Below are 19,590 nucleotides of genomic sequence, written 5' to 3' on the forward strand. Positions count from 1 at the left end.
AGTCCTCATCTGAGGATTGGAATCTGCAGTGTAGCTGCTCATTGCTAGTGAGAAAAGGAGAGTACAACTAAAAAAAGGCACAGTGCACCAAGCTATTCAACTCTTCTCCTTCCTTCTTTTTGGAAGCCGTATTCTCAGCAGAATGATGCACGGAAACCTACTTGAGACAAAAAGGCAAAGGAAAGACACTGCTAATAAAACTATGTATAGACATCAGGAAAAAAAAAAGAGAAATCTATTATTTCAGAAATAGCTGCATAATGCAGCTTTAAAATAACATAATAAAAAGAGATGGGAGAAAGAAGGGCTAACTAGCACTTAAAATTCACATTACTTTTTCACCCAAAATCTGTCTGTCACTATTATGGGGCATCATAAAAATCAAGTTACCAAGCAAAGAAGAAAAACAAAGTGTTACTGGCTTCCAGCATGTATAAATACCTAAAATAAGAATACTAAAGTCTCCGCAAAAACATTTAAACATTCTAAGTATATATAAAACCCCACATATTTTGTCTATAAAAGGATGCAAATAGGATAGTAAACATTTATAGAACCCTTAGCACAAGCAAGCAGAAATCATTAATTTTAACAGCAAGTCTGCCACAAAGGTTTGAAATGCTTCTAAAAATAGTCCAAAATATTAAAGATAGTTAAGCTGTGGTGGATTTTGTTTATCTGTTTGTTTTATATAACAAGCGGATTTATCTTGAAAGACAACTGAAATCTCCTTCCCCTGTCCTCTTTTTGCATTTTAATGGTACTGCTCAATTATGCAGCACGCAATGTTAACATCCTTATGTGTGATTTAACCATTCTCTGCAGTCCTTGTGGCTTGAATAAACTGCCTAGTTAATTAATGACACTTCTTCAATGCTACAAAAAGCCTCTAGCCATTTTTCCCAGTAATTTGAGTAATTCATACATCAATGAAAATAAGTCTTTCAGTTCTTCCTCAAAGACTGTATCTTACAGTGCAATTCTGAGTGGCTCTGGTCGTTGAAATATATACGTAAGGTCATTTGATAGTCCCTGCACCCAGAATGGATGGGGAAAAGATGCATTTTTGTATGTTAAGACACAAAAATATAGATATTCCCTCATGTTTTAAAGGCTCCTTTATGTGAACCTGTAAAGATCCTTAATAGGGACAAGAAGTATTCTAATAAAGACCAAAACAATTGCTTACACTTACAAATTTTACAGGCTGTGATTTTTTTCATTTTGTCCTTCCTTCCCTTCATTCATAATAATTAAGGTAAATATTTGCCTTCCCTATACTGCTCCAGTTGCCTGTTTGTAGCTCTCTTTCATCATTCTGTCACCTCATTAGAAGGCTGTCTTCAAGTTTTTTTTTTTCCACACAGTTAGATGTCTGAGCATAATTAAACTTGATCTGTGTGACTACTGCAATAGCAAGGACTGCCTGAATTAGGCGTGCGCTACAGCACCTGATTAAAACCAAAATGGTAGGGTGAATGGAAGCACAAACTCCTCGTTCCAAAGCAGCAAGCAAAATAAGATGTAGGAGAGAAGATGACATCATGGCCCAAACAGATACAACATTTTCAATAATAAATTCCTTATTTTTAAGCTGTGTTCTGGAAGCTAGGTAAGGCTAATATTCCTACTTTCAGCTCAGGAGTTGTTCAGAATGACTATTTCCCTGAAAAGGTGGTAGCAACTGCAAATCATAGTCTGTAGATGAAAATGGGAGGGGATCCAAAAGCAGACTCTATTATAACGGATTTATTAGTTAAAATTCCTGCCAGGGACTAAAGCCACACCAAAACCAAGGAGCCTGAGCGGCAAGCTCATGAAACACCTGGTGCCACCAGCAACCATTTGACAGCACTTCTTGTTAATTAGCTCCTACCTCCCGGTAAGAACTGTGCCGTAGCTCCTACCTCACGGGCAGCCACTTGGCACAGCACGGCGCTGATCCTATCAGGGACATCTAAGACACAAAGCGCTGTATTAGCACGGAGATCCCACCCGACTACACCGCTGGACCCAGAAAGTAACACGCATCCCCTCCTTCACGTGAAGCTCCTTTCTGCATCCCGGGCTCCACCCTGAAGCGCTGCAGGCAGGGTGCTGCAGGCAGGGCCCCGCAGGCAGGGCGAAGGAGCTGAAGCCTGCCCCTGCCTTGTGCCTGTCAGGGAAAAAGATGCTGAAGCGTCTGTGGTTGCCATGGGAGTAGGGACGGGGAGCGCCAGGAGCTAACAGCGTAGAAACTGCCTTCCTGCACAGCTACTGCAAACTACAAAAGATTTTAAAAAAACCCAACATACAGACCTCACACACCCTGCGTTTTGAGACAAATCGGTTTCATCTGCTACTGGTCTCACAGGTTTTCTTCCAGTGCCTCCTAAGACCCTGCAGTGCACACGGTATCTGTTCCTAATGCTGTGCTGCTTTTCTCTTCCACTGAGAGCGGAATTTTGTATGATTAGACACAGAACAGGCTGAAACCTGGGGCCTGTATTTACACATTCTTAGTACTAATGCATGTTGTGTTGTGATGGGACCACATAAAATAGTTAATGTTGTACCCAGCAGGATGCCCATCAAATTAGCTAACTGATTGTGTACCTATTTTCAAAGCAAACAGAAGTAAGCACGCTGACAAAGTTCACACGTACCTGTTGCCTGTCATGTCCTGGTCAAAGAGAATCCTGGCCAGTCCCTGAATTTCCGCAAGTAAAAGCTTACAACAGGAAAGAGGAGGGGAGAAAAATAGAAATGGGCTCTTACAGCTGTCAGAGAAGTCTAATAATTTGCACTAGCTGATATGCAGGGAACAAATATAGATTAATAACACCTCTTGGGATATCCAGGAATTAAAATATATTCATTCATTGTCATCAAGGCTTGCCTCTATTGGAGAGTGATTTCCTTCTGATTCCCTTCACTCACACAGAAACAGCAGCAGAAACAACCCCAGTGAAGCCCAGGGAGTTACACTATATTGCTATAAACAAGAGGATAATCAGACGCCTCTACAGTTCTCACCCAGTTCTCTGACAGTGTGCCTTTCTCTCATAGTGAACAGAGATAAGCCTCTTTAATAGGTAAAATCTGTGAGAAGGAGAGGATGGCCCGAGGGCAGCAGAAGTTGATAGAAAAACGTCACTAGGAGCTGAGCAAGCACACAGGAGGGGAGATGAAGCACTTGAATGATATTTTATATGACTTGTGGGCTTAGGAAAAATCCTCAATTACTTATTGATGTTGCTTCTGTAATTATAAATAAACCCTTTGGCTAGACAAAACCCAAGTTTTTCTCACTTGGGAAGTCATTCAATCTACTTGGTACGTACACTCCCTCTTTGCAAACAAGTGTGGTACGACACCACAGAGCTGTCTCAAGACAGGGTACAGCATTCTCTGATATTTCAAATTTACTTTTCATTTCAAATATACTTTTCATCCCTAGATGATCCTAGGTGAGCCTTCTCACCAGAAAAATACTCCACACGACCCTGAGGAAGTAGACTCTACTACAGCCTCTTGTAGCCCTGAACAAAACATTTCAAAACAGTGAAAGGGAGGTCACACTCCTGAGTGATCCCATCCGTCCGAGTTTAACCCAGGTGTGGCACTCTGCTTGAGATACAGTGGACCCAGTCCTGTAAAGTCTTCTTATTCTGTGTATTTGCTTATATCCTCAAGAGCCCATTGGTATAACGGGGCTCTGTGCCTCGGCCAGACTCGTGCTCTGGTTATAGTGTACAGGAGCAGGAAACACCTAAAGCCCTCCACAGGATCAAGACTACAGACACACAATGGAAGACAGAAAATTAACTTCCAGTCCTCTACAAAAAACACACAGGATCACAATCAAAAGGCCTATATATTGAGTTAGGTGAAGAAGCCCATAGCTCAAAGTCCAGACTCAAGACCTGGGTGTGAACGACAGTAAAAATCTGCCAATGACCTTCACGAGAAGATCATCTGATGACATATGATGCTCAGAAAGAAAGTGTTGCAGTCAAACAGATTCTATTCTATTCTATTCTATTCTATTCTATTCTATTCTATTCTATTCTATAGAATTGGTCCTATGACCCACAGTAAGTTTGTCCCCAACACACGAGAGCTCAAGAAATCCTGAAAAACAACAGAGCCACAAGAAGAATGATACCACTCTCTTCCTGAAAGGAAATGCAGAACAGTTGCATCTAGTATTAATAAAATCAGCCAATAACTTCCTCAGGGCAAAGTATGTACCAAACCAGTTAAAAGATACAACTATATGCTCAGTTTCAGCAGGAGTGTATTCCACCCTGGCCATCTCTCCAGCTCCCATCCCATCTCTAGGCTCTCACAAGACTTTGGGAAGCGTTAACTATGGAGTTTTAACCACAGGTGGCATCAGCCGCTACCTCAGGTGCTTTACTTACACGCCTGTGCCAAAGCACACCAAGGACACAAACCCAGAGGCCACACACGCTCTGACAAACAGGAAGATGGTTGACAATACTGTAGCTCCAACCACTTCTTGCCTCCAACAGAAAGATGGTGGTAGGAAATTACCCTCCTCTTGCAGAGCTGCCACAGAGCCGTGGCGAGGAGTGACAGAGGTGATAGCCTACTGGTGTTGAATAGACAGATAGGAGAAAAGATGGGAAACGAGACTTGAAGAAAAGAGGAGGATGCATGCAGCAGAGGGCTGAGGGGGAAAGTTAAGAGAACTGAAGAGTGAGGTGAACGGACAGACTATATTGAGCAAATTTTTATCTGGACAATAGAAAACTGATACTGAACAATATATTCCCCTTGGAAATTTAACTTTCCAAGTTAATTGTGTTAAAGGTCATGGGACCATGGAGTGTAACATTTTCCAGGAATATTTTCACTAGCAATCTTCATGGTGCCAGAGGGGCGACAAAAAGAATAGTATGAAAATAGAAATTTAAATGTTGACATTTATCTTTCACTCACTGTGCTGACAAGTATGTTACATTAAGCAACAGGGAAGATGCCGAAGCTACTCTAGACTAGAATAATATTCTGTTCTCATTTGCACAGATACAAATCAGGAGAGAAATTAGATAAGGAGATAAGCTAGTAAGGGTATCCATTTTCGTATGTGCTTATTTGTGTGTAATATATGCAATGTCCTTCCCCCCCAATTTGCTATTTTTAGTTTGAACTGAGCATAGTCTCTCGCCTAGTACCTCAGTGAACCATATTTCCTTGTGCCTCTAGAGGCAAGTACATCTAAATACATTTTAGAAGATTGCTTCTTTCCACCGACTCCAGTGAACATTACAAAGATCCATCATCACTTAACATGCAAACCCCACAGTTAGGAGAACTGTGCAGAGCAACATCAAGCCCGTGGCTGGATTTGGTCTCTGTTTCAGTGAGTTTGCCAGCAGCAGAGTCTGTAACTCAAGCAAGTGATTTTCACACAGCTGGAATTGGCCATTATGTTCGAATGCACTTATCTGGACACTGAACAAGTGTTTTGTTTTCTGGAATAACCACTTACGGAGCATCCAGATTAGAAAGTACAAACATATTGGCTAAATTGAATTAAAGGCAGTCAGTCACCCTAAATTAAACACTCAAGTGAAGGTATTTCCAAATACAGCAGCAACAACTGAGTGTCACACAAATGGGGCAGCCTCATGTTTAAAACATAGGACTGAGAGCTATTAGATCTTAGTTTCCCCTCCTACTTCTGCTGCTTGTCTTTTCCTCTTGGTCTCGAGTAAATTATTTATTGTCAAGATTTACATCTCCCCAGATTCAAAAAGAGGCAGTTAGACTCCCTGGCTTTAAAGAGCAGTGTAACCATAACAACAGCAAGCATGTGGAAGGAAAGACCGTTCCAGTAAGCTCAACATTGAATGGCAAAGGGCCATTGTAAATTCTGCAAATGAAACCAATGGGCTAGCTCAAGCCCCGCTATAAATGGTGATGTGACCAATATCATATGCTTCTTTAGAAAAACAGTAAAGAATAATTTTTTAACTGTCTTTTTCAAAGCTCAGCAAGTTTTGGACTCAACAGTTGGAAAAATGGCCTTCTTTTAAATTATGTTGTTTGTATAAGGCTGAGAGGTCTTTCTGACACTCAATGAATTGGATTCATTTGCTCATGCGAAGGCAAACATAACCACATCTGTCACTGGAACTGCTTTCGCTGCAAGTGCAGACTGGACAGCTGTATACAGAAATGACCAGTCAGATGTTTACTAGTCCAGGCTGTATCTCTGCTCAAATGCATTTTTAAGATAGCTGTATCAACAAATTAGGGGTACAATTACAGATTCCTGTCTCAAACAACCAACTTTGAATAAGACTGCATGTGAATCGGGGTGAAAAGTGATGCTAGGTAACTTGGTACATTATCATATTTGCCTAATGAGAATGACAGGATGAATTAAATTTCCATTATCTGTGGGAGCACTGGTTTTGAGGGCAACTGTTCTTACAAAGTGACCATTTTACTTAACAACTTTTTAAGAGGTGTACTCTATAGCATATCAATGCAACACAATTAATACTTCTAAAAGCCCCATTACCTGTTGGTCATCTGGAGTCCATATGCCACAGGTGATCTGACTCTCCAAGTTTATTTCTGAAGACCAGTGTCTTTGTCCGCTGACTGAACCGACCAGCACAAATCCATCTCTATAGGAGATAAGTGCTTGAGTCCCATCATGGCTCCATGTAAAGTCGCTTACCTTAACACATCAAAGACAAGAAAATAGATATATGGGCCATGTAGGAATTTTTTGTTGTTTTAATAAAAGGTGGCACTACACAGAACTAGACAGGGCAACTATTAGCCCAGTTGTAGCTCTGATGTCATGGCTACTGGATAAAGCAACTGCCCTTGCAAAGTGTCTTCGTGACAATTCTTGCGCATTCCTTTCAATAAAGAAATGTTTCATTTTCTCCTGTGCTTTTCGAAAGGTATAAAGCACCATTCATTGTCCTCTTCATTTTGCCTCTCAGGACTTGATCACTCTCGACTGCAGAGAAAACATGCATACCAACCTGTGCCCCCCGATCATTCACAAGCTCCACAGACCATCTGCCTTCGTATTGTATCCAAACAAATATTCCTCCATCTGCATCGCAGGTTGCTAATTTCTGGAATGGTTCGTTCCATCTCACCAGCACAACCTTGAAAGATTACAAACAAAAACAGCATTACCAAAACTGCATTTTGTGCTAACAAATATTTAACAAGAACCAGTTAAACAATACTGCAAAATAAACATCACCACATTTAAATCCTAAAGAAGATGTACAAAGTAGTAATTTTCAGCACAGCATTAGGCGCCTCTCAAGAACAGCTGGAATCGTTCGGTCATGGCTGTCAGGAAATGCACAATCTCTCACCGTCAGGCCTTTTTGGAAGGCATCGCATGTTTTCAACAAAAACATACTGTATACCGGTACATAGGATTTCATTACAGAAGCAGCAAACAGGAGGCCCAGTACAGACCATCCAACACCCTTTCAAATTATTTCCCCCACCGTAATCTGACTGTCAGACTCTACGTCAAATCATCACCTCTTGCTGACTTCAAATGAAGTTGCATGCACTGGGATGAGATTGAATTTGAACACTCCTATCAATAGTGACATGAAAAAAAATTTGAGAGTCCCAAATTATTAAAAAATAGACATTTCATAGAAAAGTTGCTTTGCTACTCAGTGCAGAAGGAATACAAAGAGTTTTAGGCTCTTCTCTCAGCATTAGAGCTATCTGGGCTTTTCTGGACAATATAATCAAGTCTAAACCTAACAAATCGCTCTCTCATTTCTAATGAATATCAATTTAACAAATACAGTGTCTCTTGAGACCTCAGTGTAGAACTGAAAAAAGCATGTCATCCTAGTGCTTGAAGCAGAAATTAGCTGTAAAACCATTTACCTTTTGTTAGTGACTTTTTCTTAAAAACTTTTTTCTAAATTAGTTTTACTTCAAAAACACGCAGATATATACAGGATGATTACATTCATACACAAGGAGATTCTCTCCAGTTACTTTATAGAGACACAGCATATGCAAACAAAGAACACATACATTAAACAGCCAAGCAGTAGGGTGTTTTTTTAACTACTTAATGGGCATCCAGCTCTAATGATGCTTTTTCATAAATCTAAATAGATAATTAACCATTTCAAAGAGACAGAAAGAGAAGATTTTCCTGAAATATATTTTGCTGTTTACAGAGAAGGACTGATGCTCCTAAAGATTCCAGTCCTAAAACGAGCTCTGAGTAGACAGACCCAGCACACTTCACAACTAAATCAGCAGTCATTTTCAGAATTAGGATATAAATACGTGTATCTGAAACCTAACCTTGAGAGCTGAAAAAAGATGATCTTACACTTATTTAGCGAGTGCTACACTTATTCACAGAGTGTCAAGGGTCAGAACTTCAGAATGTGTACATCAGTGTAGCTCGCCAGCCTGAAGCATCAACCCTTGAATGATTAAACAGCTAAAAGAAAACTGTTTCTTCATGCACACGTGAAGATTATGGGGAGAAGTGAGCGTAACAAACCACCTCTCTGTCGTTAAGCAGATAAGCAGAATCCCATTTGAGATTTTGCAGAAAAACACTTGCTTCTGTTTGATTATAACCTTGCAGCTGCACTCCAAGTCGCAAGTCCTGTCTCCAGTTGGGTGGATTATATTATGCCACTAGATGGATTATATCACACATTGCTTTTTTTCTTTTTTTTCCTGAAGAGCGTTAAATAAAATATCCCAACATAATAACACAAGCAGCTGTACTTTGGTAGAGGTCTCACCCTGTCCCTTCCATCTAAACAAGAAGAGCACAGATTTTGTTTCCTCTTTGGTGTAACTCCCATGCACAGAGCCGTCGTTTCACCCACCCTGAGGCAAAACACAATGATGACATAACTGTACTTGCCAGTAATGCCTAACAGTATTATGAAAGAAGCGAAGAAAACCCCGTATGTAACACAAGGATAACACTGAAAAACCTTCATCTTTAAGAGTTGGAGCTGCTAAGGCTAACGATGACTATTAATAGAGTGGAAGGTATTTATCACCTCTGAAAATCAGACCTTTAATGCTTAGACACTGCCCACGCTGGACATTTCATAGATCATACAGAATAAATTGCTAGAGAAAATTTAGGAACAAAAGAACTATTTCATTCAAATACCATGTTTTTTAACTAACACCATCAAAGGTGCTATTATCTGCCTTGAAATTGCCGTGTTTTGTCTGGCAAAGATTTGAGATGAGCATATGATTTTATAGATTAGACATACCAGTTGACTTAATGATATGAATTACGGGCAAAGTGCTACCGGTTACCTTGATGTGGTTTGTCTCCTTTCTCTTTTAAACAGGAATCTTGTTAAAACTTGAAGATAACTTTTGATTCAAATTCTGTACAACCTGTCTTTTCTTTGGATTTGATAAAACATCCAAGGGTACATTTGAATGTAAACAATACTAACTCGAGCCTCCCTCCCTGCATCCCAATTAGATACAAATTAGTAACTTCCAAAATAAACTTATTGCTTTATAATCACAAATGAAAGTGAGACAATGATTTTATATGCCTTCTGATAACATCCTCATAAGGAAGCAAATTCGTAATTTGAAAATTCAACTTCTTTACACACAGAGCAAACATTATCATTTTATGAGGTCATTTTAAAGATGCTTCCATCATTTACATTTAACATCTGACTACAGGTGCTGAGTCCACAGCTGCTTTGAGTATTTCCAAGTTCATTTAATTTCATTTTTCATAACATACTGAAGCCGAGATAAAGAAAGGAAGAAGGATTAAGTATTAAGATGACTTTTGGCTTTTATGTTGGCTAAAATGTAAAGCATATGAAAACATGCCCCATTGATAGCTCACTTAAATAACGCATGAGCTTGAATTACCTCTCTGCAAAGAGGAATTTTATTGCTAACCCATAAACGCAAAGATATCATTACTTTCACTAACAGCTTCAACTCACAAGGGACCCATTTTTACTTCTACCTTTACGGTTCTCTGCTTCCTACTTAGCACCTTCACACAGATACTGAAGGACTAAGCTGTTTTATCTTGTATTGAAAGAGCGAAAATGTTGGTGTGCCAAAGAAAGTTGTCTGTGGACCATTTGTGGTCCACACAGCCTTTGTATATTGCCTAATTATTTTGGTTTGTTTGTTGTTTGTTTGTGGTTTTTTTAAATACTACAAAAATCACAAATTGTGTTTGTTCAACTCTAGAAAAAAATTGTATCACAGACATTAATCGGCTTCTGAACTGCTACCTCATACAGGAAATGATGTCCCATGAATAAAACTTCAAGGACCTCCTGACCTAATAAATTAAGTACAATGTAAAGGCCAATATATTGCCCCCAAACAGGATGCCTTCCATGAAGTTCAATGAGCTTTTGAATCAGGGTCTTATGTTTTCTTTGAACTCCTTTTTATACAATGCATAATAGTGAAAAATTTGTTTCAAAAGTGGAACATTCAACATCTTCAATAGCTCTGTTTTAATTGCCAACTTGATTTTCAGGAATTAAATTTAATTAATCCTAAAAGTGCTAGAAACTCTCCCCAAGAACTGACTGCATACTGTAATGCTGCAAACACAGCAGAATCAGCAAAAAATAAAACCTTTTAAAATTATTTTCATCACAAATTAAGGATATGTGAGGATTTGTTATCCTCAACGTTAAAAAACTTGTTTAAATTAAAAGGGAAAATATTGTTAACTTGCACTTGGGAGATGAACCCGTGCATTCACTTCCAGTACTACAGACTAATCAAGAATGAAATAATTGATAACATTTCTCAATTAAAAATGTTGTGCAAACATATGAACCTCAGTTACTTTTCCGTATTTCTCATCTTCAGAGATGCTCCATTTGGAAAAGGCCTTGTCTTGTGGCAAAGGAAACATCTGTATTATTCTAATTGAAAAAACAACAGACAATAATTTTTTTTTTTTAAGATCACGTAATTATGCTTTAAAAATTCCATTTTCATTCACTCTAATGCTTTTTGGTCCACTACTGCAAATAACAAAACAAAGTCCAATCAGGACGGAAGATCATCAAGTTTCTTAGAAAGACACTGCCACAGAAAGACCATCATGCAGCTAGCAATGTTATTATTTATTAAAATCTTAGACAAGAAATTTTGAGCAACTGCAATTTTTGGAGTAGCAAATATGTGATTTATAGTAAATGTGATCTCTTCCCAACAGATGCCAAGTTTGGTGATTTAAATTCATTACGTGCTATTGACACTCTTATTAATTTTTTCACATTTTCTAACACCATACAAGACCGCTAAAATCCAAAGTATTCCGAGAGCTTTTGTTATTCCTAATTTCATTACAGTTTTTGAAGGAGGTGACTGAAAATACGACACCGATCAATCTTCCAAGAGCAGAAGTCCTTAATCTGGAATACCATACAACAGTCATTACTGAAATCTTACCTCTGTAGTCCCTAAAACATACAGTACATAATTGCTATAGAGGCAAGGAACAAACATCTAGAAAAAATAAATGGGTAAATAACTAGGGCAATTAGTTCCTAGAGTTCCTCACCAAATTTAGATAAGATTTTATTACTGAAAGGAAAATACACTACACTGTAGTGAGTCACAGTCATTTTTTTTGATCTCTGATCCTCTGTCCCTTTTACTGGGGAGCAGGCATACGCTCTAAAGATAGAGGTCTTCTCCAGCATTCATTTTCACATACGCTATGGAGATCTGCTCACAGATGGACTATGGCAGCAACAGAGAGTAGAGAATAATTGATGGCAAATATTTGATTACAGCACTATTTGCTACACCTGGAGAGCCACGTTCCTTTATCTGGCATGAGCATTTCTGAAACTACAAGTGAACTAGGCATCTTTGCAGGGTGCACAGGCTGTGATGCATTATAACTCCATTGAGCATATACAACACTAAACATTCTATGCAATTGCTGGCCTTTTTTCCCCCTAATAAATCACACTGCTATTGAAAGTGCTGATATGAATCCACCTTCCAAGCAGCAACGGCGAAAGACCTAACTGTTCCTAGGACAGAAATAGAAAAACTAATGAAGGAGATTAGGCTATTGCCTACAGTAGCAGACTACAGGACTCAGTCTATCTGAATGCTTCTTCCAATCCTGTGCTTTTAGGAAACTACTTAAGTTTTTAAAGGAACATATAAGGGTTGAAACAAAGCACTGGAAAAGGGGACTGGAAAACCTACGTAGGATTACTAAGCATCACCTATTTGCACCTATCGAGCAATCCTATTATGCAATCCCCTAATAAGCAGATTGACCTTCACTCATGGTTACAGGTATAGAGAAATACGTGCATATAGTGCATATAGTACGTGCAACACACTGGCACACATTATGGTTTATCAATGGCAACAAAGATGAAGAGATGTGTAAGTATATCTATCAAAGAAAAAAGATGAGTGTCAGTGGGGAGCAGAAATGAAACATAAAAGTAAAGAGATCAGAGAAACCAATAACCACCTTTCCTTGCTAACACAGTTCAGTGTCTCTCTACATAATATAGAGATAGATATACACATGTATAATGTGTATATGCATTACATACATAACATGGGTGTGTGCACGAACACACATCCCTCTTAAATCCTTGAGGAAACTGTGCCAACTTTGTACATATGTTGACTTGAAGACAGTTAACTAAAGCAGATTTTTACAACGAAAATGTAATTTAAAAGTGACGACAGGTGCCCAGAAGCAGCAGCAGGGTTGCAGTTAACAAGCTGTTGTTTCTCACTATACTTTACCTATAACCAATGCTTGGTTCTATACAGTTCTGTGTATGTTTAGTTCAATGACACGTAAAATTTAACTATTTTTAAAATATTAGCATTTTTAAAATAGAGACCATTCAAGTTTCTCTGTCCTAATTCCTCATGCTGCAAACAGATTGTCTGCAATTGTTCTTACTTTCATCTTCACTTATGACTTCCACTTCTTGCCATGACGATAATGTCAGGATAATTCTCTCCATTTGAACCAACTCATTCACACAGACCAAGAGCATCACATAAGTATTTTTCCTACTAATAACACTAGACAAAAAATCAGCAGACATGGTAGACAGCTAGTTTGCCTCTCCTGGGGTGGCACACCCATCTTCCTATCCTACTTGTCTTATATTGCATACTCTAAGGACACAGTCCCTGCCTCTCCCACACCTGCAGAGCTTTGACTTTCTGTTTCCAGAGACATTACACCTGAGTGAAAGTGCTTCGTTTGCATATGGAGCTGTCAGTTTCCAAGGTACGATACGCGTCAAGGAATTATTAAGAAGAAACTACTACAATTAATAACAAACATTGTGCTGCAGCTAAAGAACGGCAAATTTATAATAGTCAGCGTCTACATTTCTTGAGAAAAACAGCCAACTCACAATAGGGGCTGCACGTTATATAGTGGGTAAAGGAATGGCGAACGAATTCTTGGAGACAGAAAACACCATCCAAATTCTTCGTGTTTCTTTAGTCTAAATAATAAGAAAATGAACTCTCATCCTGGAAGGACTGGAGTAGCCTCCAGATATCTCATGGATGGATGTCCTTTAATAACCCCTACCCCTTCCTCAGGAGAAGCTGCGGCCACTGGCGAGGTGTGCCGACGGCACGGCAGCTGCTTACAGCCCCTGGGGGGTTCGGCTACTGCCATGGGCAGCGCTTTCCACTGCCATTCGTACATTAGAGGTCAGCCGCTTTATCCCAGGATCCTACTTTTTCCTTGAAAAAAGTGTATTACTGCCAGCAGCTGTCATCTTGCTTTTTCTGCTCTTTGAAAAGGAGCTTCAATTTCTATATATACTATTTAAACAAATATAACAACATTCTTGTGAGAGATGATATAAAAGCTACTAACTACGAGGTTTTAAAAATACAAAAAAATCCATGCAAGGACCAAATTTGAATAGCCTTTTTTTTTTTAAAAAAAAACTGGAAATCTGATTTCATGGTATAATATTATCAATAAGCTAAGCGTGACATCTGTGTCAGCTGGGGACCTAACCTTGCACTAACTGAAATCAGAGGTAAGGCTGGACCAACAATAAGGTGCTGACCTTAACAGATCTGAAAGGTCCAGGTCCAGCTCTGTATCTTCTTCTGACCACAGACTTCTCTGTGGCCTTCACGTGAAAACCTACTCCAAAGCAACTACATCCCTAACTCAAACACCTCAGGTAAGGGTCTAAAGGTAAGTACAATGTAGGGATACATTAGAAACTCCATGCCATTTTGTTCAATATGCTTGCTCCCATTTTTTCCCCCTTCTCCTTGGTGCTTGTTTTCATAATGCTCTGAGCACGCACTGGACTGACGAAGACTCAGATCATCTGCTCAGCTGCAGAAAGAGAAAAGGCCGGGTAGGAGCAGTGCAGTTTACCAGCAATAACCCTCTGAGTAAGCACAGGGGAGGTAACCATTCATCTAGCGCTCACTGACTCTCCGTGTGAGTGGCAGGTACCCTCTGCAAGTAATAGTGTGGTTGCTCACCCGCTGGGGAGCGTGTTGATGCTCCCCAGCAAGTTTTGTCTATTTGCTTTGCAGGTGAACGCCACACATGCCTATTTTTAAAGGTATCTTGGGGCTGGCATTCAAGCCACCACATATACCTATTTTTGAAAGGTATCATACGGTTGGCATCCAATCCCCAATGGAAGGCAGTCTGACCTTTAAAAGCTCTAGGGGATGATTTTGGCAAATAGGCAACTGCAAGAAGAATTTGTTTTGATAGCTACTTTGAGGAGGGAATGTACTTAGTGTGAGTAAGATGTCATCTTAAAAATACCTAGACTGTCAACATCTCACTGAATACATTTAGGAGCCTTGATAGTAAACTGCCAAAACGAGGACTCAAAAAGGCTCTAAAGCTTTACAAATCTCCTTATGGTCCTCAAGTCATACACTTCATTTTAAGAAATACACCCCCAAAGTCTATTAATCCCAAGGATTTGCCACGTAACCATTTTATATATTCACAGAACACAAAACATGCCATCTGATCACGTACCTTAGAGGAAAGCATCCCCAATACCCCTCACAGGTACCAAACAAGAAGTGTTATGCTCCTACGACGAAGTGGCTCACAGGGCCAGTTCCAAAGGAATTATTCTTTTCACTTTGGAATCACCACATTTAATCGTGGCTTTAAAGAGCTACGGTTGTAGAGGGCATTTAAAAAAAAACAACAGAAATTAGCTGTATCCAAGGCATACTCAATAAATGTGTCTGGGCAGCTGAGGTTCTTTGACGGGTCACTTGTCAGAACTGGAAGTTGCATGCGAGAAACAGAAATCACAGGCGATATGAACCTAACGTGGATGACAAGATGTTGGTATCTGGCTACCAGTTCTCATTTGAATAAGTTTCTTAACTATTCCTTCAAGGGCTATTAAAGAAAATAGTTGGGTATAATCTGAAGGAAAAGAATTAAGGCATGAAAAGAGTAAAGGTCTGAAGTGAATCACCCATATGCAGGAGATACCTGCACACTATATTCTTAGAAGGGAAATGGGTGGAGGTGTGCTCAGCTCCCATCTCACAGACAATGGAGTGACAGTGATAAGGAGCAAGGTCTGCTTTTGACTCCCTTCCCTTCACAAGGATGCTCAAGTCCCAAAAGCTCTTTCACAGAAAAGAGAACTGTTTCCACAGAAAAATCTTTTTTAGAGTTATGCCATGCTCACTTCCAGTGAGGGAAACTCCTTTATAGCATGTACATTACTGCCACTGTCTCCTATCAACGGTCTTCCTGTCCTTAAGCATTCCTGCAAGATACTTCTGTTTAATTGCCCATATATACTCCCTAGAAGTGCAGAGGCAAGCCCAAGTTCACTAAAAATAAATCAAAACTGAATGTTGATAAGGATGAGCAAAGGATAAAGTAGCACTTTCATCGTCTTCCTTTATAAGAAGATTTTGCTTTGTTCTAGTTTCCATACAGATAAAAACACCGTAATAAAGAAAGGAGAGGTGACTATTCTATCTAAAGATGAACAACCGTTTTGCCTTAAGATCAAAATACCCAGAGCAAAATAGTTCCCCCTCTCTCTAGCAAATCACTGATGAGCAGTATTAGGAAAGGTCCATTGCTGTTAAAAATAAGATACATGCAATAACCATGCAGAGCTGGCAGTTCCTTGGGTTCGAGCATCTACGGTCAAATATTTTCCCACAAGAAAAAAAGCACCAGAGTTAAAATTCTCCGGTATTTAGCCTACATTAAATTAAAAGTTCATGAGCCTAATGCTCATTTCACTAAGGTCTGACAGAATTACATTACAGATGGTATAAATGAGGACCATTTTACAACCTCCCCATTTACATCCGCTTTTGGGCTGTGTATAAGAAGCTCAGTGTAACTGAACCTCAAGCTTTAAAAACAAGAATAACACTCACTGACATCCACCTACACATCATCACCATATATCAATTCAGAGACGATGCACATCTTTGTTAGAAGTTCCAAGGCGGGGGGGGGGGAACGACACCAAAACACCCCACATAAGACAGATTTAAAATTCTTTCTGTCTTTTTTTCTGGCTAAAAATACAGAAAAATATTGGATGCAGAGACACAGACACCTTGTAGCAGAGCCTATGGCTTTTATTCTGTCTCTTCTTTTTAAGAATATGCAATCAAGGGCAAAATCCTGTTTGGAACCATGTATTATATCAAAATGACGGATCACCAAACAATTACAAAAATCCCCAGAGGAGACAGGATAACAATAAACATTATTGAAAACCGTTCCTACTCAAAATGAACTAGCTCTGCTCTGCTTTCTCAACAGCAGCTACTTAGGAATTCCTACAGTATCCTTCTACCTTGTAAATGCTGTCTTGTTTGGGAATACGCCCAGGCTAATGAATTGCTGGAAAAAGTCAGTGAAGTGACTATGACAGAGGCACTCTCCCTTACACTCCATCCTCCTAGTTTGGTGGTTAAAAATTCCTGACGAAGTGTTCATACAATAATGAATTATAATTTTATAGCTTTACATGTATATATGCATGCACGAGAATTATTCAAGAAAAAAAAGCACTTGAACTACTAGGAAACTTTAAAGGAAACCCATAAAAATGTAATATAAATGTTTTTTTATAGAACTCTGCTAGTTAACACAGAGAAAAGAGAAAACCCAAGTTCTTCACCTTCTAGAGTCTATTCTGAGAAGTGTCAGAAAAATAATGGTGTCTCATGACCACATACTGAGGATCTGCCCGTATCAAATATACTGTCTGTCTATATCAAATATACTAAGGTAACAGATAATTTTTTGCTCATCAGATAGACAAACTCATACAGCATGTCAACTAAGTAACATTATTCCAGGTTTCTGAACATCATCATTAGCATTTGTGGTAGAGATTTTATAATCAGAAGCTGGCCAACGACGCTCTTCATTGAGTAGACTATAACTTAGCTTGCACCTGCCTAGCTGAAATCACTGTAACAGTCCTCCAAACAAGTCTTATATGGGACCTGACTGCAGCATAAGCTTTGTGCAAGCCCCCTCCACAGACGTGAACTTCACCGTTTAAGAACTGCAGTAAAAACTTATTTTTGTTAGCAATGTAAACAGAAAAGACCTTAAAATTCAGAGGCAAGTGTCAAAAAGCATTGTCCAAGCATGATTATTTCTCTGACAGCTACAATACTTCAACCTTAATTATTTTTTTCAAACACAAGGAAGTAAAAATAATCCAAACTTCAGTAAGAGCACAGATCAGCACTTCAAATCTATTAACATTTCCCAGGTGATAATAGCTGTGCACTAATCTAATTAAGGTGAGTTATAAGTCAGACTGGAGACAAATGGTATAGCTGGGCATTTCACTGCTGAAGTGAGACTGCTTTACTATCCCAAATTCCCAGAGAAATACTCAACTATCATTATCCTGATCATCAAGGAGATGAAGATGATCCCAGTAAGACCTCTGTGTGAGTTACACGCAATTGTAGAACATTTCTGACCATCTGAGGAGTATCGGTGACCGTAAATTAGTCACAAAAACTGGGAAAAGAAAGCATTTGTATAATCTTTATTGGACTGCCTGGACTGTCTTTGCGTGACCCAGAGAGACCGTGCATCCCTAATCCTTTTGTGAAAACGATGGAATTCTACCACGTTACTTTGCAAAGGTAGGACACCTGCTTTTACTTCCACCATGAGGCCACCACCCGAACCCCCCACCCGCCGGCTGCCCCTGAGTAGGTTCGTTTATACGATGTTCAGCTAGTGGCATTTGGGGCAGCTATTGATTGAGGCGACTGTATAATTGCTGAGATAGACATAGAAAACAAAATGGAAAATGAAATAGTGTCTACTTCCAAGGCTAACGATGCCAGGGAGGGAGAGGGCAGAAAAACAGGGAATGCAGAAAAGGCAGCACAGCCACCCAGCACCTGCACCTCTCAGGACAGAAAGGTACAAAAAGGAGAATCTAAATTAACAATACAAATAAATAAAAATCACAATATTTACATGCAAAACATTCAGTTTAGCCTATTACAATAAATAAGACAACAGATACCTACCAAGAATTACTTTGTTAATATATATTACCCCCATGGAGGCTCTGATTCAGGCTTGACACACACTGGCCCACCTGATTTGCAACTGATGCGATACAAACTTCTGACAATTTGAACACAAACTAAGGAAATGCTATACTCTAGGAAATGCCAAATAGCAGATTTTGAACATGCCACCCTTGCTTTGACTGGCCTGCAATTCTGCACAGACTGTATTCAGAGCAAACCCCTGTAAGCAGTTTTATCTTCATTTCTTATGAAATAAAAACTGTACCATGATGCAGTTGGCCAAGTGACCAATAGTTTTACTTGTTTGACTTTCCAGAGAACACAAGGGAGCTATAAATAAGGGGTTCAATCAGTTACTCAGATAGAAGGATCACAACAGGCAAAGAGGACAACCCTGGAAAGCACAAATCACTGCTATTCCTTTTTATTGCTGTAGCATAAAGAAGCCTCAACCAGAAGAGACCCTCATGTTCTGGGAACTGCACAGTTTATGAACAAGGACAGTCCTTGAAGCTTTTAGCCTTGAAGACAAAGCAAAAAGCAGACTAGGGAAGCACCGCATGGAAGGCTAGCTCTACAGAACTGTAAAATGACCGTATTTGCTCAACGCACTCAAGAGGGCTGAACTATAGGTTGGGAATGCTATCCCTGGGCACCCACCTAATGGGATGTAAGGGTCACCACGAGACCACCAGGTCATTGGCCATAAGGGTGATAGGAAACACACATCTGACTGTCTAGGACAATACTTGACCTCATCTAATACAAATATTAACAAAGATATTGACTACCTGTGGTGCAGAAAACAGTTTTCAAGGAACTGAGCTAAAACTGAATTGCTTCTCAGAGACCAAAGAGCAACAATATTCAACCTTTCACAACCCAGCCAGTATACGAACCACAGACTAGAGATGAAAGTTGTCTGATCTGTATCCAAGAGCCCGAGCCAGCACTGCATCACTGGAAAGTAATTTTTATAGTTTAGATATAAAC

At 39.5% G+C, this 19,590-nt stretch overlaps 1 protein-coding gene across 2 annotated transcripts in view; it reads right to left on the bottom strand.

Annotated features, from left to right (window-relative positions):
* Positions 1-19,590, bottom strand: part of TULP4 (TUB like protein 4) — a 164,114-nt gene that overhangs the window by 53,370 nt on the left and 91,154 nt on the right. For both annotated transcript variants that reach the window (XM_076333777.1, XM_076333778.1), the window contains exons 3-4: positions 7,017-7,145; positions 6,539-6,700 (exon numbers count right to left, since the gene is read on the bottom strand). In XM_076333777.1, the coding sequence (XP_076189892.1) occupies positions 6,539-6,700; positions 7,017-7,145 (291 nt within the window). The remainder of the gene's footprint in view (positions 1-6,538; positions 6,701-7,016; positions 7,146-19,590) is intronic.

Source organism: Aptenodytes patagonicus, chromosome 3, assembly GCF_965638725.1.
Source record: "Aptenodytes patagonicus chromosome 3, bAptPat1.pri.cur, whole genome shotgun sequence".
Classification (NCBI taxonomy): Eukaryota; Metazoa; Chordata; class Aves; order Sphenisciformes; family Spheniscidae; genus Aptenodytes; species Aptenodytes patagonicus.